Source organism: Lacerta agilis, chromosome 10 (assembly GCF_009819535.1).
Source record: "Lacerta agilis isolate rLacAgi1 chromosome 10, rLacAgi1.pri, whole genome shotgun sequence".
NCBI classification, from domain to species: Eukaryota; Metazoa; Chordata; class Lepidosauria; order Squamata; family Lacertidae; genus Lacerta; species Lacerta agilis.
Window position 1 is genome coordinate 28187140 of NC_046321.1, and position 22482 is coordinate 28209621.

At 45.3% G+C, this 22482-nt stretch overlaps 1 protein-coding gene across 5 annotated transcripts in view; it reads right to left on the reverse strand.

Moving 5' to 3' along the window:
• Positions 1–401: 401 nt before the first annotated feature.
• Positions 402–22482, reverse strand: part of PDGFB (platelet derived growth factor subunit B) — a 43222-nt gene continuing 21141 nt past the window's right edge. For 2 of the 5 annotated variants that reach the window (XM_033161845.1, XM_033161847.1), the window contains 6 exons: positions 14101–14197; positions 6935–7024; positions 5108–5313; positions 2901–3036; positions 2614–2785; positions 405–1068 (listed from right to left, as the gene is read on the reverse strand). In XM_033161845.1, the coding sequence (XP_033017736.1) occupies positions 2646–2785; positions 2901–3036; positions 5108–5313; positions 6935–7024; positions 14101–14197 (669 nt within the window). In that variant the 3' untranslated portion in view covers positions 405–1068; positions 2614–2645. Of the gene's footprint in view, positions 1069–2613; positions 2786–2900; positions 3037–5107; positions 5314–6934; positions 7025–14100; positions 14198–22482 lie in introns of all 5 variants that reach the window. The other 3 variants (XM_033161850.1, XM_033161849.1, XM_033161848.1) reach the window with 3 other exon arrangements.

Here is a 22482-nt window from a genome sequence, read left to right on the forward strand (position 1 = left end):
AGGTCTCTTTCTCGGTCTACACTGCCACTTGAGATCGCTTAAACAGAGGTGGCATTGATTGTCATTCAAAGAACATGCTATAATACGGTTATTATGACTAACCCACCCACCCCGTCCCATTAAAATATAATGCCTCTCTCATGGAAACGGGGACTGCAGGTCGGGTTGGGGCTCCAGTTTATCCAGTGGTGGTAATCCTCACTTTACTGAATGCAAATCCATTAAGAAAATATCATAGCGAGTCATTCAAAAGAAGGTGGGGGGGTTCAAATTCCAGCTGCAATAGGAGAGTAGCAACAGGACAAGTCAAGCCCTCCATAATCATGTGCAAAGAAGGCCTCTTTAACCCTAGCAGCTCCCTGGATGGGTGCGGGGGGGGACGGACACACCAGTAGTTCCCTACAGTACGGCTGCTCCATTCCTGTTGGCTTTCCCCACTCCCAGCTGGAAGCAGAAAGCGCTGTTGGACAAATGAAATTTGCTTTCATTGTTTCCATTCCCAGAGCATGGCATGTTTTAGTGGTTTTAAAAAATAAAACATATATATATATATACATATACATACATACATACACACACACATTAAAGATATCTAGTCAGACATCACGATAGAAGTCCTTAGTGCATTTGCTGTCACTGGTTGCCACTCTGACTGCCTTGACTTGCCATCAGTTGCGCTGTAAGCTGCCTGAGCCCAGCTAACAGTCTGGATGGGAGCACGGAGGAAGAAAGAGGGTGGAAATCAAGCCTCCTCCTTCAAAAGGAGATCAGGGCCACAAGTCTTTGCCCGTTTCCAGTGCGTTTGCTCCAGCAGGCAGTATATTGTCCATCCAGATGGCTGTGTTTTCTTTCTTCCATTTATTTCCCACCCCGGTTTCTTCCTTTGGGGAGAACGCTGAAATGCAATTAGGTGAGAAGTCGAAGGGTAAACTTTGGTGGGAGAACGTCCAGCGAGCAAGGGATCAGGAAGCACCATTGGCCGTCCAAAAGTAGCATTGAGGCGGATGGACGGAGAGAAACTCTGAGGACCCCATGGGGGTAATACAGCAAATATATTAAATAATAAACCTGGAAGAAAAGCAAACAGAAAAAGTAGGTTAAGAGTGCATCATGTGCTCAGTTCATCCTAGTTATTCTTTATGATGATGTGCTATGCCCTGCCTACATAACTGACAGGCTGCTACTCTTACACATTTATACAAACATACTTATCATCCAGTTTGCTTACTTTAGTCTCAATCTAAAGTTTTGGTTTCTATAGAATTTGGGGTTTTTGCTTTTTGGAGGGGAAAACAATGTGGTGGTAGGAAGAGTAGCTAGGGGCGATGGATGGAGTGCCATAGAATCATATAACTGAAGAGTTGGAATGGACCCAAGGGTCATCTAGTCCAACCCCCTGCAATGCAGGAATCTCAGCTTAAGCATCCATGACAGATGGCCATCCAACCTCTGCTTAAAAACCTCCAAAGAAAGAGCGTCCACAAACCTCCCTAGGGAGACTGTTCTAGGGCACAAATGGGCATGCTCTTATTACGCTCTATTTAATCTTAGAAAAGTCATTTTTGCTACACTTAAAGCCATTTTTGCACAACAACTCTCTCATCAGTCTCAGTTGGCATGGCCAATGGTCAGGGATGATGGAAACATCTGGAGGGCAGCCGATTCAGGAAGTGATCTATCCCATCTCAAGAAGTAAGCTGACAGACCAGTCCGTTTGTTCCTTGCCTTTGATTAGGTCTTCCCAATCAGCAGAACTATGTGTCTGCTACACCTATTACGCCTTCCTTCCTGGACAGGTGACAGACCGCTAAGCCTAATCAAAGCTGTGCACAGTCACAGTGCTCCTTGATAAGACAAATCCCAGTGGAGGAAATATTTATTCCTTGTCTCTTCCTCTCATTCTTTGGCTTCCTAACGTGAATGGCAAATTAAGTTTGATTTTTCTCGTGACTCACAATGGAACAGCGTTTTTAATGATTCTGAGCTACATGGGCTTGATGAGCCCAACCGTCTCCAACTGCTTGACAATGTTCGTTGTAAGAGGCAGATTTGCAAAGCTACTTGGGCACCTTCTGTTGGTAAACGTGTTGCCTGCTGGATGGCCTCACATTGAGACTACCACACCGTGTGCCTGATTGAAACTTATGCAGCAAAGTGGGTGGGTGGGTGAGTACACAGCGACAGGCATGGAAGCTGCAAGGAGGAAACTTCCAATGGGGACATTAGCTGAAGTAGGCTTCCTCATGAGTAAACATTGCAGCAGGACCTTTGTTACGGGACACGCAGGAAGTTGCCTTATACTAAGTCAGACCATTGACTCATCTAGCTCAGTGTTGTCAACACTGACTATTGGCTCTTCAGGGTCTCAGACAGGAGGACACCTGAGATTGAACATGGGATCTTTGGCCTACAAAGATGTGCTCTGTTGCTGAGCCACGGTCTCCCCTTGTGACAGAGCACAACTAATTTCTGCGTGAAACTGTTGTTTTAATTCTGCTTCCAGCCAACTGCCTGTGCAGGAGCAAAGGGCATCTGTGCAAAAGCACGCGTGGCATTCTTGTGATAGAGGTTCCTGTGCATTCACAACATGGCAGCTGTGTTTGTCGCAGTTACCTGACATTTGCACTTTTGCCCGCCGGCATCTTCTATGCTGGGAAGATTTCTTTCAGGGCCTTCTTATCGTGCACGTGCTTGAACTTCCGATGCTTCCTCTTTTGTGGCGGCAACCGGTGCGCTCGTGTCCTTGCTGGAAGAGAAGCCCGAGTGCTCAGTGGCGGCCCACCTGCTAGGAAAGGAAGGCGCATGACATACACACTGGCAGGCAGCAGCTCTTGGAGATATGCCTCCCCTGACGTTACTTCTGACTCTTCCCCACCCACCCAACCCTCTGCAATGCTCACCTCTATGCTCACGTGAGTTTGGCCGGCTGAACACTCTGGGTGATACTGCCTCACATCGACATTCCAGGTGGTCTTCCAAGGCCACAATGGCTTTATTAAAGACTGGTTTCTTCCGGACAATTTCAATCTTATTTACCTATTGGAAGAGATTAAAAACAACACAAATCTGTTGTGTGTATATATATAACATTAACTTCACATCAACCAGCACCATCGATGTTATCTATTTATATACATTTTGAAGCCCTTTGCAGCTTTTAGGTGAAATGCGGATATGGCAAAGTTCTTAACAAGTACCAAAATCACTTGCTCGGGCCTTCAGGATCATTTTTTTCTGAAACCAACCCAATAATCATGAAAGTGCATTGTGAGATGCACCATGATCTAGGAATTGTGAAGCTTGCCATGTCAGATCCTATAATCGGGATAAGTTGGCTCCATAGGAATGGAAGAGACGGAGAGTGCATTCAGCCCAACCTCTTTGAAAACAACGGTCACCCATCCATCTGTGCCTGCCCACCTACCACATTGTGTTTCACAAGTGCAGAGCAGGTGCGTTGCAAAATGATGTCTGCACAGCGAATAGGTCCATGTCACTCCAGATAGCTGTAGCATTGCTGCTGCTTGCAAGGACCAGAATGGGGCAGGGCGGCAGCAGTGTGCACAAGTGCAGGAGCATTCGCATCTGCAGCCGGAAACATGATACTTCCTTGCCCTCGCTGCCCCTCTGCAGCGCTCCATCACAGTCCTGGTGCATGGCAGCACCACTGCAGCCAGGAAGGTGGCACAGTGGTGGTACTCGTACTTTTTTTCTCTAGAAAAATAAGTACAGGTACTCACCATGTTATAGTAAGTGCCAAACTTTTTAACAACAACAACAAAAACCCATAAAACAGGTGCCGTTACTGCGTACCCTTGAGTGCCCCCTGGAGAGAAAAAAACCCAAGCACTGGTGGCACTCAGTTCATGTGCCACAACTGATTATAGGACGAGGGAGTCCAAGTAATAACTGCTGCTTACATCTGGAAAAGACGGTAACTCTGCTGAAGGCAATTGGAAGTTAACACTGAGCATAGAGCTGTTTCCTGCCTGAAGACTTCACCACAACCAATTTTTCTCTTTTTCTCTTAATGCACCGCTCTGCACACGTCAGGACACATGCTTCTGGCTAGACAAACATTTCCAACCAAACAATGCAGGCACCTCTATTTTCAGAGGAAGCATTTCCAGGTCACATTTTCTTGGCTGCCCTTTGACCTCTTGTTTGCTTTTTTTCCACGAAAACAACTCCCTCTCTTCTCCCTCCCCGCGGCCCCATTTCATTCCCTCTGTTCAATGTGGCTTTCTAGAGAAAGGAATTTCCTGGCAAATGGATGGTGTAATATCTTCCCACCCCCATGCCTTCTTACTATGGAAGACCCCCCGGAATCCTCCCTCGTGCATAGGTCAATCAAGGGGATTTGCATTGTATTTTTAAATGGTTTTTTAAAGTCATATGTCTGGGAGGAAGTGCAGAGATCACTTATTGGCTGGATATTTAGCAGGATCATAATGAGAGGTCAGCTGGCAGGTATCCGCTTACAGCACATCCAGACAGGAGAATGAGGAGTTGCTGCTGGCTTAATGGAGTATTTGCTGGGAGAGCAAGTGCACTGGCATGGTAAAGAAGAACAGGTCAGCATCTTCAGATCTCCAAGTGCTACCCTTAGCTGCGAGTTTTAAGGCTTTTTTCAATAGTCCTATTAAGTCATTCCCCCTCACGTGTTTTTAATCACATGATTAAAAACAAAGGCATGCAGTGCAATTCTACGTGTGCTGCTTACTCGGTAGGTACGTTCCACTTACTAACTCACAAAGTAAGTTCTATTGTGTCAAATGGTACCTTCTCCCAAATAAGTGTGCTCTAAGGTGGCAGCCTTAAAATCTACACTTCTGCCTTGATATAAAGGCCGTAGGAAGGAGCTTTTTGCATTATTACAAAGATGCATCATGTTACACGTTTTCCCGTCTTCATGGGATGAAAAGTTCCAGGGCCAGTGCTACTGGATTTAGTTTCCTTTAGCACTGCAGACTCACTTTAGTAAGAAATATGCAAGCAGAGCATAATGAAAGTACGAAGACAACACTTTTCAGCAGGCTGTTCCTTCCCCATATAAATTTCACTCCCCAGCCCCCGACTCCCAAAGCAGGCCTTTGTCTTTGTCTACCTGGATGTGGCGCTCACGGACCCGCGTGGCGCGGCACTGCATGTTTCGGGTATTGCAGCACCCTGTGCACCGCTGCACTTCCACACATGGCGGCCACACCAGGAAGTTGGCGTTGGTGGGATCCACCATGGTCCGGGAGATTTCAAAGACTTCTGTCCGTGTCTTGCACTCTGCAATTACTGCTGGCTCCACAGGTTCTCCTCCAACTGGAAAGATCCAAGAAAGAAAAGCTGTTGGCTTAATCAACAAGGACTATATTCTTCCCTATTCCATTCAACTGCCTGCCCAGTTTTAATGGGTATCTCATATTACCCACACCATCATCTGCGGAATCAAGAGCACTGTTGCATTGACATATTGGCCTTGTGTGAGATGGCAGGGCTATAGACAGATGAAAATCCAAATTCATGTTTATGGAGAAAAGTGTGGGGAAACAATGGTTAATTTCTCACACATCCTTAGAAGCTACTAGGAGCCTTGGTAAGTCTCTTGCAGTTGTCAAAGAGTGGAGGGTATTTCAGGCAACAAAGAACTGCGTCATTCTTCACCAGTGTGGTGTGAGAGCCAGTGTGGTGTAGTGGTTAAGAGCGGTAGACTAATAATCTGGTGAACCAGGTTCACTTCTCCGCTCCTCCACATGCAGCTGCTGGGTGACCTTGGGCTAGTCACACTTCTTTGAAGTCTCTCAGCCCCACTCACCTCACAGAGTGTTTGTTGTGGGGGAGGAAGGGAAAGGAGAATGTTAGCCGCTTTGAGACTCCTTCAGGTAGTGATAAAGCAGGATATCAAATCCAAACTCTTCTTCTTCAAGGCCCTGACATTTGCCCCTCTGCACTGAACACCTGGATCACTCAGTTGGTTAGAGCATGGTGCTAATAACACCAAGGTTGCAAGTTCAATCCCCATATGGGACAGCTGCATGTGCCTGCATTGCAGGGGGTTAGACTAGACTAGATGATCCTCAGGGTCCTTTCCAACTCTACAATTCTATGATTCTATTAAAACTCCTTAAAAACAACATCACCTATTTCTGTTTCACTCCAACTGCAGAACTTAAGGCTTTTCCATTGCAGAATCTGAGTGTTGAGTTTTCTTTTAAGGAATTAGAATCTCGGGGGTTGCATCCAACTCAGTTGCACTCAGAGCAGACCCATTGAAATTACTGGACCTAAGTTAATAATGCCCATTATTTATTATATTTCTTTCCTGCACTTCCTCCCAAAGCAGTTCAGAGCAACAAACAGTGTGTCTGCTCTGAGTGTGATGAATGCTGGACCCCCCCCCCCCCATATCTCTTGGCTAAATTGCCAAGGTCAGAGAAACAGGGTGGTAGTCAACTAAGTTTTACTCAGAGTAGACACATGGAAATTAATGGGCCTAACCCGACCATGTCCATCAATTTCAATGGTCTACTCTGAGTAAAGCTTTGTTGGCCCTCACCCACAACTTTAGGAGTTGAACTCAAGCATGCAGCCTTACCACTCCGGAAACGCAACACCAAATGAATACTATCCCATGTAAAAGGTATCTGTTTTATCTAACCACATTTGTAACCCTGTCCTTCTTCACAACAACCCTGTGAAGTAGGTGAGGCAGAAAGGGACTGAGAAGGGACTGGAACTCAACTTTTCCAGCTCCTAGTCCAACACAATCTACTACACCAAGCTGGCTTTGATGGGATGGCACCTAAAGTTATAAGAAAGTGCACAAAGCTGTCATTACCTGAAGAGAAAAACACAGTGATACACATGGTTTGTGGTCTCTACAGGGCCAACCTTGTGCTTAAATTCCCTCACATAGATTATATATGTCATGCCTGCAACTTACCTAGACTTCGTCTTCCTCGGAGAAAAGAAACAGGATTTTGACCAGGATGTATTCTGGTAGTATTCAGGTATGAAGTTGAGCTATCTTCTTCTGCAAAAGAAAACACACACACACACACACACACACACACACACTGTAATTGACAGTAATGCAGTGGAAAGGTTACATTATCAAAGTATGTACATGGAGATAAACATAATTTAAAAGGAGGAGACAGGAGAGACGCTAGTACAGGTAAATTACTACTGTGTCTCCTTAGGGTAATCATTAGGAAGGTCAATGAGGGTTAATTGCAATGAGTGTAGTTCTGGAAGTGTGTAGGATAGTTCATACCCTTTCCAGTAACACCTCCATAATCTGCAGCCTCTCTCCCAACCAACCAAATGTATATAAATTGGTTTATTTTCCGGGGACTTGCTCAGTCTCCATGCTTTATTCTGTATATTTGCCAATCACACACAAAGAGAAAGAGAAAGAACATGCAAGTGCAAGGAGCAAAGATAAATCTTAGAAAGGCAATAGAAATGTAAAGGAACTTGATCAAGGGCCACAAGGAAGACGCACAGTGATGCCAAGCAAGGAATCTCTACCTCTTCAATAATGGGATCCTTTTACAAATGTAACCCTGCAAATGTACCTTGCAATTGTCAGAATAACAAGAAACACTGCTTTAATAAATAAATAAAATAAAGGCAAAACTAGCTGTTGGATAGCTCAGTTGGTAGAGCACTAGACTTAATCTCAGGGTTGTGGGTTCAAGCCCCACATTGGGCAAAAGATTGCAGGGGGTTGGGCTAGATCACCACCATAGTGCCTTCCAACGCTACAATTCTATGATTCTGTTATTCTATTAGGAATCCACATTCTGTACCAGATGCCAACTTTCATAAAATTGGGTTTGTGGGAAATAAACAGCTTTTAAGAGTATGCATATCTCAGCAGCATAGCCTTGAATGGTTGAAATGGAAAATGCTACACATTTCATGTGAACATGGGTAATTCACAGAGCAGCAGTGAGCAAGCCCTGGGCGACTTCCATGGAATTCAGTAACAAGCAGTGTGCCAAAGACGTTCACTTTAAAATATATTTCTCTACATTCCAGGAAACATGTTTTTTAAAATATTTGGAGATGTTATCGGCTAGCAGAATTTTAATGTTACACCATATCTACCTCCCAAATTACTAAGATTTTTTCCTTCAGCATTCCAAAATACCATGCATGTTATTTGTTTTGTAAATTGTTCTAAGCAATTCCCCCAGTCTTTCTCTGCCTGGGAAAAAGGGGCTTTTGCACAAAATGGAGAGTGGAGAGTAGCTGGAGAGCAACCTGCAGACTGAATCACAACGAAGACCAGTCAAAGATTGCAGCCTCTAAATAAGGGAGCACCTATTGTGCCATCCGAAAGAGCAACAAGGGAACTTCAACAAACCTGTACATATAGTGGAAAAACCCTATTCCGCACCTACTGTACAGGTGCAGCCGGGACTATGCAAAGTATAGCACAACCCAGAATTGGGTTGACTGGCATCAACTCTCAAACTCTTAGGCACTGGTGCAGATCTTTTACATCATCTGCTATTTTATTCTTTTGAGTGGATAGGCTAGGGACTGAACCTGGGATCCTTTGCATGCTAAGCATGTGCTCCACAATTGAGGTATGCAGTTCCTTCCATCTCGCTGGCTCACAGGGTAAGAAAACCATATGTTAATTTAAATATATATATATATATATTCACAAAATATAGAACTGAAGAATAAAAGAAAAAATGGAAGAAAAGGGAATAATTGATACATTACATCCATCCATAATTCTATTCCATCAACTTCCTGTCCATCCTTCCATGACTCCCTAAAGTTTCCCATTCCTGCTGCATATTCCATTTTTCTAACTATTTAAACATTCAAATTCTTCTCATTATAAACTATAACTGCTGAGCTTACTCCATACTGACTGAAGTTCTAATATATTCACCATGTTTTTTAGGTAGTCTACAAATGGCTTCCATTCCTCTTTTAAAACTTTTCTCTTCTTGCTCTCTAATTTTGGTGGTTAAGCTTGCTAATTCTGGATATTCCATTAATTTCATCTGCTGCTCCTTCTTTGTAGGCACTAATCTCCTCTTTGTGCATATAGGATTCTCGCTGCTGTAGTGGCAAACATAAATAAACCTATTGGTTTACTTGGTACCGCGGACCTCATTATTCCTCACACAAGCATATGTTAAATTTTAGGCACTGAGGGTAGCCTGCAAGAGATGGAAAGGCCTGCCAGCTTTCAATTCAGTTCCCTATGAGCACACCCATGTGTTTTCCCATCGGAAATGCTGGATAGAGCAATTCCCGTCACACCTCCCTAGACTTTCCCTGGAGCTACCAGTCCCTCTAGACTAGTCTAGAACAATGGCAATTTTTGATGATAGATCCTGCTCAGCTGTAGGTCTTTCCTTGTTTGAACTACTCGCTTTGTAAGGGGAAGCAGGACAGGTGCCAATATTATGGGATTCATGCGGATTGGCAGGCTCAGGGAACTGATGGCCTGTGCTTGTCTATAGAACACAGAATGAAAACAAGCTTTATACACACACACACACACACACACACACACACCACCAGCAGCAGCAGACATCTTTATGGCCAAACAAACCACAGCCACAAATTTTCTACGTGGGATTCAATATCAGTATCCCGGGGGTGGCGTGAAGGGGCGTGAGATTAACCACCTTGCGGAAGCTAAGCAGGTCAGGGTCTGGTGAGTGCTTGAATGAGAAACCTGGGAACTACTTGCATACGGCTTTGGGTTATGTGACGTAAGAAAGGCAGGGGATATAAATAAAACAAATATTTCTCTCCCTCTCTCGCAACACTATAACTCTAGGACAGCCAATGAAATTAAATGTTGGGTGATGCAGGACAGACAGAAGAAAGTACTTTCACACAGCACATCCTTAAACTATGGAACTCGCTCCCACAAGAAATTTGGATGTCTTTAAAAGAGGGTTAGACAAATGCATAGGTTCTACTGCACTGTCAGAGGCAGTGCGGATCACAAGTGGGGCAAGTGCTGATGTGCTTTCGGGCTTCCCACAGGCAACACCCCACTTCCCAAGGATATGTGAAAGATTAGTCACTGGAACAAAACTGTTATCTCTTATTCGTGCGTTAGGGCCTGCTAGACTCTTCCCTGACCCTCTTCCATCCCCCATTCTCTGGAATTTTATCAGGCTAGGGTGGGGGTTGCATTTGCGCAAAGGTTAAACAGACAAGGAAAAAAATAGCCGTGCTGTTGACTTGAAACAAATCTTCTATTGAAAAACAGAGTTCTCCCCTCGACCCCACCCCCTTTCCCCCAAGGGTACCCTTCGCCTCAATATATGGGCAGCGCAGCTACTACTGACGGAGAGAGCACGCCCAGCCTTGGAAAAGCCAGTGCTGCTAATTTTGGAAGCCATGCTATTGTACGGCTTTGTGGAATCCAAAGGGGGGGGGGGGAGACCAGCCGCTTTTCTCTAAGGGGAACAATAGCAGAGCACAGCTGGTGCCCTCCCTCTGCCTTTCCCTCCTCCACTCACGGGCATTTTTGAAAGGGAGCGGGAATGCTTTTGAGAGCGCGCCAGTGGTCCGACTGGCATAGGAAACAAAAGCAGGAAATTCTGTTCCCCCGTAGATAGTGTCTCGGCAAAGATTACAAAGCTACAAACAGTCAAACACAAGAGAGAAGGCCGGGGGCTGGGGGGGGGGGCAGGGAGGGCAGGCGGGAGCAAAAAGGCTATAGTAGAATGGAATTCACTCTGAAGAAAACGTTTATAAATACATTCCAGGGCCAACCCGGTGGCCGTGACGTGTGCTCACATTCCTGCACGTGCCAACAAACCTCCTCGCTCCGGCCGCTGCTGGGTGACCTCAGTCATGTGGGCAGGTATCCCCAGAGCCCCACCACAAAGCCAGGAAAAAAAATCCATTATCCAGCCACCATGATAAAGCAGCAAATCTGCTCCCCTCCAGCATGTTGCTCATTTCTTCCTTTCCACAGGGGAGAAAAGAGCAGGATTCTAAAAATGAGACAGGCCAGCTCTAACTGCACTATGAATCATGGAAGGCTATAGATTTTTCTAGTGCAGAAACTGATGCAGTCCCCAGACTCCTGGAGACCTTTGCCCTAATCTAAAATAAACACAGCGTGGGGTTTGTTTGTATTGTTTTTAAGTGCTAATAATAATTCAGGAGGGAAAGGAGAAATCTTGTTAAAAATAAAAAAAACAGAGCTATTCATTAGCTAGCTAAGCCTTGAGGGTATTTCTTAATGTTCCTTTGCACCTCCTGTATCCACTTCATGCCTGCCACACCCTTGCAGTCACATCCCAGCTTGTATGTGAGTCTAGGTTTAAACTACAGTAGCCTTAAATGCATTTTGACCTAAGAGCGGTGCCTACTTACGCAGAATTGAAAGTACCGGTAATCATAATGCATGGGGAGCTATGCTAACCACGTCTATTCAGACTTAACAGAATTCAATGGGACTTGCTCCCAGATAAGTGAGGTTAAGACAACAAACTTACTCAGAAGTTCAGTAGGGCTCTCCCCTCCACATAAGAGTGCTTAGAACTGCAGCCTTCTCTGTCTGTATGCCAGATAGCACTTCATTAATCCTAGCAACCACCTTTATTATTCACAGATTACTGATGAGAAAAGTGAGGCAGGTCACATACGCACCACGCATATAAAGCACATGGCTTCCCGCAAAGAATCATGGGAACTGTAGTTTGTTAGGGGTGCTGGAAATTGCAGTCGTGTGAGGGGTAGCCTACGCTACAGTTCCCGGGGTTCTTTGGGGGAAGCCACTTGCTTTAAATGTGTGGTGTGGATGTGATCGTGATCAGGAGCAGTTGCTGGAAACTGCAGGAGTGGGTGAGGGCTATTGAACTTGGGTCTTGTTTGTGGGCTTCCCACAGGCATCTGGTTAGCCACTGTGAGAACAGGATGCTAGACTAGATGGGTCAGTGGCCTGATCCAGTAGGCTCTTCTTACATTCTTCAAAATACTTGGGTTTCCTAAGGCCCTTCTAGCAAGTCCACAGCTGAGGTGAATTTTAAATTTAAGATATCTTGGCTCACAGCTCATGCTCTTGGCTGCTCTCCTACGGCAACTATGAAGGCATGGAATGCCGGGTGGAGGTGGCATCTGTGTGGCATTTGTTCAAAAGAGCCATATAGCAACAGCTATATTTGTTAAGTCTGCATGAGCCATATTTCATTCAATAGGTTACATGTTAAGCTGTGTTTCAAAATGTTTATCTCTATGAGAGGTATGTTTTATTACACTTGCCGCCCTATTAAACGTTTCCTTCATCTAGATTTGCCTTTGGCAATTCCTAGTGAATACTGTTGAGCTAAAGTTTCTCAGAAAACAGAAGGAGGCGGGCTGGCGGTGGGGGGGGGGGAGGAGAGAGAAGAGTTCAGCAGCTAGGAGCCAGGACTCCTCTGCTGTTACATGCCACAATATTTCCATGTATAAACTACAGTCATCATGCAAAGTAAGTTCCCAGAGGATCTTTCTTTCTTTCTTTCTTTCTTTCTTTCTTTCTTTCCTTTTTTATTTTTTTGCAACCGTGCTAATCCTTTAGCAAAGGGCAGCTTCAAACATTACATAATTTACAGGTACGCTGCATTGGCACCATACATATGTGAGAGCTTAATGAATTTTTACTGCTGAGCACACATGTGGGAGGGAGCTGTGATGGGTCCCCACTCCTCATCTCTCATACACTTGGAGTACCTTGGGCATGTAGCCATCTCACATGATACATGAGGTATAATGGGCTGAAAAGGACATATATCCCATAGCGCCCTAGGTCCGGTTCCACCTCCTGCTCAGACTTGTCTGCCAGCAGTGGAGCTGTCTCCTCCACTGCTTTCCATATAGATTGTGCTGCAACCGGCATAATCTTGCTAGAGTTCCCAGGCTTCTTGCAGGACTTCCAGTTGGCAGAGTTAACATTCCTGCCACTATGGCAAGGGGGCTCCAGCTCATCCTCACTTGTGGCTCTGGACTGGGGGAATGCATGGCTCTGTGAAAGGACCACACGTGTATTCCTGTTTTATTTACTGTATTTCACCACTTGAGATGATGGACAAGCAGGATGAGGAAGCAGTGTCTGGATCAGTTGCATGGAAGGTAAGACTATGATCCCAGACGTTTATTTGCCCATACATTCAACCTTTCCATTTTTTGGCCCATGCACCCAACCTTAGGAGAAGGGCTGTAGCTCAGTGGTAGAGGATCTGCCTTGCATGCAGAAGCTCCCAAATTCAATCCCCAGCATCTCCAAATAGGGCTGGGAGATCCTCCTGCCTGAAACCCTGGGACCCACTGCCAGTCAGTGTAGACAATACTGAGCTAGATGGACTAACGTCCTGAGTCAGCTTCCCGTGTCCCCCATTTTTGTTGTTTCCATCATGCACATTTCCTAGGAGATCCACTGGGCATACCAAAGCTGCACTATTTGTCTCCGTGGAAGCAATTGCCCTTTCTGTATACTTTTAGATAAAAAGCCGCAAGCGTTTCCTCTCCTGTGGAACGTTTGCAAGGTAGTCTTTACAACAAAGCAGCACCATCTTCCTAAACACCTTGCACCCTCAGCCCACAATTGAGCTTGCGATTCAGAAACATACACCCTAGATCAGATGCCCAGGACAGAGATATAAGCAGGGTGCCTGACTGTCCTGTGGATAAGTTGCCACACACTCACTTTGTGAGCTGTGTGGAAAGGGATTCAGCAACCCAGATGGAGTTAGCAGTTTTAAATTAAGGTAGTGTAAATGACCCACAGACACACTGGGGGGGGGGGAATGTGAGCAGGAATTGGGAAGATGCATGGGATAGTCTTGTCCTCCAGTTCACAAACACATTTTGCAGTTCATTCACCCTCGTCCATTTGGTGGGCATGGGAAGGGGTTCAGGCTGTGGCCACAGCAGATGTGAGCAGGATGGCTTGATCTGAATGCCCTTATTTGTATACAAAACAATATTCTACAACAACACATTTCTTATCTGGAGTGAGTGCCCGCAGTGGCATCTTGTTGGGTGATATATACATTTGTTTTTGTCTTACTGTTGCTTTTGACTGGGGTTTAAGGAAGAGAAGCATTCAGTGTTGAGGAGATTTACCTACGGAGTCTATCCGGAGGACCTGCTGAAGGTCTCTGATGGAGCGCAATGAGCTGTCACTCAGCAATTCATATATCTCTTCAGGGATGGGGTCTCCCTGCCAAAGAATAAAGAGAAAGAGAGAGAATAACTGTTAGGGTACTGTAGGTGCCATGTGCCAGTATTGTACCAGCTACTTCACATGTATCGCAGAGAGAGGGACTAGCAGTAGCAACACGATGAGACAAAATGTGCACAAGATTGTTCTAAACGGTGGAATCAGAAACCTCAGAGGGTCCAGAATCCATGAAAAAAATCCCTCTCTTTCTACAGTATGACACTTGATATATTGTACAATCACATGCCAATGAATTCTGAGCAGTTTGTTAACAGGCAAATCATCTGGAAGAGCTTTTTGCAGTGCCATCCTATGCATATGCATGAAAGTCCACTTGTGTTCAGGGGAGCTTACTCTCTTGTAAGTAAGTTCAATTTTCCAGACTTATTGTACACCTTTCTAGTGTCTTTCAAAGGAAAAGCCTATTATATGCCCCCTTGCTATCACGTTAACTGTTTGAAGATGTTCTCCAGGTGTTTGTCAACCCTTGCTGATTTTATAGTGTTGACCCAGTATATGGAGGCTATGAGAACTGTTAAAACTTAAAGCGCAGAAACGGATGTTGGTTTTTCTTTGACAGCTTGATTTCTTCTTTTTGCTTCAAACAAACCATGAGTTTATAACCAAGGTTTGCTCTTGGTTTGCCTCTCATTGTTTGCCTGGGAGAAACAAAACACAAGCCCAGGTTTGTAACACCAAATGAAACCATAACTCCATTTCTCCTGGGCCGTGTCCAGAAAGTGGTGTTGGGGGATGAGTGTTCAGACCCCTGAGCTCTCACTTGTGGGGTGCCTCAGGGTTCTGTCCTCTCCCCCATGCTTTTTAATATCTATATGAAGCCACTGGGAGAGATCATCAGGGGGTTTGGGCTGGGTGTTCATCAGTATGCAGATGACACCCAGCTCTACCTCTCTTTTAAATCAGAACTGGTTGGAGGATGGATGGCAGCTAACAGATTGAGGTTGAATCCTGACAAGACAGAAATACTGTTTTTGGGGGACAGGGGATGGGTGGGTGTGGGGGACTCCCTGGTCCTGAATGGGGTAACTGTGCCCCTGAAGGACCAGGTGTGCAGCCTGGGAGTCATTTTGGACTCACAGCTGTCCACGGAAGCGCAGGTTAATTCTGTGTCCAGGGCAGCTGTCTACCAGCTCCATCTGGTATGCAGGCTGAGACCCTACCTGCCTGAGGACTGTCTCGCCAGTGGTGCATGCTCTAGTTATCTCCTGCTTGGACTACTGCAATGTGCTCTACATGGGGCTACCTTTGATGGTGACCCAGAAACTGCAATTAATGCAGAATGTGGCAGCTAGACTGGTGACTGGGAGTGGCCGCCGGGACCACCTAACACTGGTTCTGAGGGATCTGCATTGGCTCCCAGTACGTTTCTGAGCACAATTCAAAGTGTTGGTGCTGACCTTTAAAGCCCAAATGGCCTTGGTCCTATGTACCTGAAGGAGCGTCTCCACCCCCATCGTTCAGCCCGGACACTGAGATCCAGCGCCGAGAGCCTTCTGGCTGTTCCCTCATTGCGAGAAGTGAGGTTACAGTGAACCAGAAGAGGGCCTTCTCGGTAGTGGCACCCACCCTGTGGAACGCCCTCCCATCAGATGTCAAGGAAATAAGCAGCTATCCTATTTTGAAAAGACATCTGAAGGCAGCCCTGTTTAGGGAAGTTTTTAATATTTAATGCTGTATTGTTTTTAACACTCGATTGGGAGCCGCCCAGAGTGGCTGGGGAAACTCAGCCAGATGGGCAGGGTATAAACAATATTATTATTATTATTATTATTATTATTATTATTATTATTATTATTATTAGCACGGGAGGAGTGCAGTCGCCACAATCTTTGACCTTGAAGCTTGCATTTTGTTTGTTCATGCAAAGCCATAGTTTGGTTTAGCATTAGATATGAACTGGGCAACAGCCTATAGGTGTTTCTAGATATTGGATCTCCCTATAGAACAGATATGTTCTGTAGAACAAATGTTATGTGTGGGGCAGACACCAATCAGCATATGGGTCACATTCATATCTTGAGATAGTTCACATAGCACAAAACGGAAATCCGCATGAGGCCAACATGAGATATGCTAATTTTGTACTTTGTGTATTCAGTAACTTTGCAGGAGGCATTAGGCAAGAAGGAGATTAAGCAGGGGATGGACACGGGCAATTGATCTAGGTTTTCAAGGAGAGATTGCCTACATCGATCCAATATTCAGTTACAATTGCGCCAAGTGTTTGCCAAGATGTTGTTACACACACACACACACACACACACACAAAATCTCCAGGGCAGACTTTTGGAATCCATGAATTGAAACACAAGTAAAGTTATGATGAATGGGGGGCAATTCAGCCCCCCTCATATTTGTGTGTACACGCAGCCTCTTCAAATACACTGGACACAATTCACCATGAGGTTCTCCTGCACAAGCCCAAACTGAAATAAACAGGAGCTATGCAAGAACATGGAAGTGCTTTTCACTGGCTCCCATTAATTTCAGTTAGGGCTTGTACTGGTGGATTGTGGCAATTGTGAAATAAAACGCTCTGGGTTGTATCTGTATTCAGAGTGAACCCATTGAAATGAATAGATTTTTGTTATGACTAGCTTATTCCAGTGTTTCTACTCTGAGTATCATTCAGTCAGATATAACCCTCTGTATCCATAGAAACTTTCCTTATATAGAGCCAGACCATTAACCGCTCATGTCTGTACATTGACTGGCAGCAGCTATCCAAAGTTTCAGACAGGTGTCTTTTTGGGAATTGATCCCAAGACCTTTTGCACGACATGCCTGTGCTTTTCCATTGAACTGAACTCTTCTTTTCGCTATCAAAGTAACAGTTTTTCATTAAAATATGCAGTAAATTAATTGCAACCTTTTATTAAATGATAGGGTCGCCGTCCGTCCGTCCGTCAACCCCCCCCCCCCGCTTTTCAATATATAATCCCCCTAAAGTCAAAAGCCCAACCCTGGCTGCCTAATATTGCATCAGCTCTAGTTAAAGCCTAACTGCAGAAACAATAAGGAAAAATACTGCTCCATAAATGTTTCTTCATGGCTCATTGTGCTCCCTATTGTCTTTTGTGACCGGGGGGGGGGGGGGTTGTGCTTCAACTGTTGAACTGGGATGTGAATTGCAATGATTTGTTGCTGCAGCCTGGAGGGACATACCATGTGGATTAAACAGATTTTGCACAGTACTTTGCAGTTCAAAATTGGGCTCCACAGAATCATGAAATACAACAATTGTATGGTGTTTATTTTGATACAACCATATTCCCATCCCACAACTACTTTTCCATGGCTTGCCTGTATGATCAGGGATATACCGGTATATAACATCAGGTCTGGAAGAGAACAGAAATCATGTATCAGGCACGATCCTTCACAGACCTGTTCCAACTTCACAGAGACCAGAAGTCTTCCAAATAACAAGCCTGGGTCAACAAACACTTGTTTGCATGTGCAAGGTACCCCAGGGTCTTTCACCAACATTGAACTTTACACTTCTCTATGCTACGCAAGCACACACACACACAACTTCTGACCACATTCAAGTAATGGTTGGATTGCCAAGCATTTGAGACTGCATATTCTTCTATGTACCAGTTATGCAGACTGCACTATTATGCAGCTTTAAGGTGCAACAGAAGTATGTTAAGGGCTTCACATTAGCTGGAAGGGCGGCGGCAGCGGGTTCTCTCTTTCCAGTGGGATCAGGGGACTTTTGGTCAACAGTGACAGCAGACTGTCACTGAGTTTGAAAAAGGATCAGGTACTATTGAGATACTATCGAGGGCCAGTGTGGTGTAGCAGTTCGAAAGCACACCAGTGCAAGTAGATAAATAGGTACTGTTGCAGCAGGAAGGTAAACGATGTTTCCGTGCGCTCTGGTTTCTGTTGCAGTGTCCCGTTGCGCCAGAAGCGGTTTAGTCATGCTGGCCACATGACCCAGAAAGCTGTCTGTGGACAAACACTGGCTCCCTCGGGCTGAAAAGCGAGAGGAGTGCAGCACCCTAGTCGCCTTTGACTGGACTTAACTGTCCAGGGGTCATTTACCTTTTATTTACCTAGCAGAGTGTTGGACTAGGACCTGGGAGATCAGGGATCAAATCCTCACACAGCCATGAAGCTCACTGGGTAACCTTGGGCTAGTCACCATCTCTTAGCCTAACCTACATCACAGGGTCATAAGAGGGGATTAAATGAGGAAGTGGTAGAACCATGGATGCTATCTTGAGCTCCTTGGAGGAAAAGGTGGGCTAAAAATGCAACAAATAAATAAAAGTCATTTAGGCAGTATTTTGTTCATATAAGGGACAGCAAAAACACAAGGGGAAAGTAAAAGTGTCACGGTGTTTCCCCCTCCCTCTAGCTCAAGGTCAGCCTAAAAATGACACACACACAAACACACAAAACAACAAGTATATGGCAGGCTGACACACAAGGTGATGGAGGACAACCATCGCCTGAACAACTTAGGAGATATTTGGACCCTAGGACTAGGAAGCTTTGTAATGGTGAGGAGATAGAGGTATGACTGTATATTTGTGCGTTTGTTTGTGTTACCTATATCTGCAGGGCGATTGTGGCAATGAAGAGCCAGTCCTCACTTACAAGCAAGTTAAACCATCCTGCCTTCCCCCAAAGAACACAGAGAGTAAGGTACTGAGAATTTTCTGTAGCAAATCTCTGGTCCTGCAGAAAAACCCACAGTTCCTAAGATTCCCCAGGGGAAAGAGAATAATTGTTAAGCCAGTTGGCAGTGGGGTAGATATGTCCAGAGAACACACATCTCCCTCCGGAATAAGTAGCTGGGGGAAATAGCATGAGTGATGCCATGGTGAAATACTGCATATCCTGCTCTCAACACCCCAAGAACTGTATTGGTGTGCTTAACCAGGGAAAACAGATAAACAGAAACATGTAGAAAGTGTTGCACCTGCCAGGAAAAGCAGTTGTGACTCAATAGAGCAATTACTTGGATGACTCTGGCGCTTCCTGATACTTAATACATGGAATATAGAACTTTATTTTAAACTCAGGAACCTCCGAGACATGAGCAAATGCTGAAGGGCTACTGAGAAGTGCAATATGCTCCTGTGAGAACAGGGGAGGAAGGAAAATTGGGTGGATGTTTATGGATCAATGCTCTCCTGGAGGAATTGCAAAAGAAGATCATGCGAGGCCAACATGCAAAAGAACTGATTACATGAATTAGAGCTCCACTCCCTGTTCAGAGAGGTGGGTTTAGGTGCCAAGTTTTCCTTGTCAGAGATGTTATCAGTAGGACCAAAGCATGTCAACACACCCAGCTTGTAAAGTACATTATCCTCTGTCTCACAGAGGGGCTTGGGCCACAAAGACTCTTTATTCTCTCTTTGGATCATTTCTGAAGGCTGAAGCTCTATGAAGACTTGCTTAGCAAAAAGTACCATTGAGCTCAGATGTACTTTACCAGTAAACATGCTTCGGATTGGGCTGCAAGGGTGTGCGTCTGCACAGAAGGGCTTCATGTGTGAATTAAGGTGCTTCTTTTACTGCTTTCTACACTTATCAACAGGAAACTGGATTATTTCAAACTGTCCCAGAAAGCTGATGTCACAGAGCCCAGTTTAGAAGAGGCGTTGTGGGCAGGCAATTATACAGTACATACAGGTTCCAGACAAGCAGACATTCATAAGCCTGATAAGGAAAGGTGCCCAGTGCAAACAATGAACAATCCACTCATGCACATGAGTCTGTGAATTAGCTGGGAGAAAGGTGGAATGGCAACAAGGAGGCAGAGCCTGTCCACGAGCCAATCAGGATAGCTGGAGTTACTTTCTTCTCTGCTTTTGGAAAGGTATATGCCCAGAACAGGTTAATGATCTCCTTTTAACTGCTCTGTGGATCAAAGAAGACTCTTGCCTGGCTGGCTATCAAGTGCCTAAAGGCTGGCCTTGCATTGCTGCAAGGCTGCAAATTCCTAGCCCAGTGATTTTTATATCTCTTTGTCTGCCTTGCCTTCCCTTCTTATGGTTTCCCCAGTGGACAGTATGTACTGGCAGGCACAGCCTTATTATGGCCGGTAGTCACAAGGCAGCAGCCACACAGCCAGTACAAGAGCGCACACACACACACACACTTTTTCAACAGCGGCTCATGGACTTTGCTTGTGAGGGCTGGGCTGGGTGGAAGACAATGCCAGGAACCAGATGCGGAGCGTGTGTTCTACAACCCAGGGTAGTCCCTGCAGTAAACTTCTTGATATGAGCATTTGAGCCAGGAATGGAGTCTTGAAAGGGGGTTTCTGTTCTGCTGCCCTGGCTAGAGCATCAGGCAGTGCTGGTCCAAGCCATTCTGCTGTCTGAAGCAAAGCCCACATGCCCCCAGCCATGCTGAAGGCAACACTTTGAAAAGTCTTACTGCACCATTTGGACACCAGTTCCCACCTTCATCTATCACTCCTTTCTCCCTCTCACTACAGTGCATGGCCTCCCCAAGCCACCCCCCTAACAACACTCTAAATTCAGCTTTAAAATATTATAAAGTCTGCATTGGGGGTGTTGTCAGCAGGTGGCTCAGGGAGGCGGACCACTGGGTCTTTTGGATCTGGACCCCAGCTCTTCTGCCTCTTTCCTTCCCTTTTTTTTAAAAAACCATGGGCCTGCCTAGGATTATGCTGCCTATACTTTCACCGACCCACATCTTCTATTCGCTGCCCCCTCCCAAAGCATATCTTTAGGGAAGTTTTTAAACTGTGATATTTTAAATGTATTTTAATATTTGATGGAAGCCGCCCAGAGTGGCTGGGGAGACCCAGCCAGATGGGCGGGGTACAAATAAATTGTTGTTGTTGTTGTTGTTGTTGTTGTTGTTGTTGTTGTTGTTGTTGTTGTTGTTGTTAATCTGTTTCCCTTGAAGCCTGCCTGAGACACTTGCCAGCCCTGATCCCTGCCATTCCTGCTTTCCCATTGCCAGCACCATTCATCAGCCTGCTTAAATTCAGCAACCGTGTGCCTGCTGCTGCCTGCATCACCTCACCTAGCACAAGAGAACAGTGGCAGGAAGTTTTAGGAGTGCGTCTCAAGTGTTTTTCCTGGTCCTACCTGGAGCTGTTTGGGATTGAACCTGAGACCTTCTGCATGCAAAACAAATGCTCTACCGCTGAACTGTTGTCTTGCCTCTGCAACCCTTGACAATGGTGCTTACCAGAAGTAGATCTATTACCGTAACCCTCCTTCATGGCAAGACCGGTCCTTACAGCAGGTCAGATTCATAGTATTGATCTTTATCCAGGCCAATCCAAAAGTTTGCAATGTCTGCCAATCGCAGCGGACACATTGCATATTCCCTTCTGTTTCTTGGGGACTCTGGAGCCATGCACTTTTGGACTGCTTAGCAGCTAAGTTCCAAATTTGGACTATTTTCCTTCCCTCTTTGTTGCCAACTAATCTGTGCAATTCAGTCTAACTAAAATCATAATAAGAGATTATCTTAGTTTCCCAAGTTCTAAAAGAGTCACATAGTTTTGGATTATTTCAACCACTTCTGTTCTACAACATCTACTGCTCTTTTAGCCTTAAGAGTAGTTCCCCCCCCCCAAGGTGACTAGTACCCAAGGCCACCCAAAATATTTTGGCACTCAAGGCAGAAAATCTTCCAAGCATCTCCCTTCCTGGCAGTAAAATACAGCAATAATAAATTTGCTGCCTTTTCATGGCATCCAAAATCAGCTGCCCAAGGCACCTGCTTCATTCTGTCAAATAGTAGGGCCAGCACAGAATCGTTTTCCTCCCTCCTTGACATTTTTAGTGTCATGGACCATATATAATGAAATATGTGAAGGTAGGAACGGGAAAAGGCAGCCAGTTTAGTACCCTGCAGGCATGATATAATAGACTGTGATCAAGGGAAGGCTTAGGAGCCACACCTTTTTGCCAGATCCATATGAATGTGGGAGTGCTGCAAAGTCCTGGGAAGTTCCCATGAAAAAAGGCAGGCATGAGCTGTGCAGCTCTACAACGTTCCCCATAGCATCCCCATTACAGCTCAGTAGTTCCTCGTGGTTATTCTGAGGTTCCAGCCGGAAATATATTTCATCCTGACATCATGGCCCCAAGGAAACAAAGATTGTGAAACTGGAGTCTGGGGGTGGTAGCAGAAGGAAGAAGTTCTCAAGGCTCAGAGAGGAACACCAAGTGCATTTCTGCGTTCCGTTTTATTTGAAAAGTCATTCTGAGTATCTAGAGTGTCAGGCCAGTGTCATGGAAGATGAGATGGAAAAG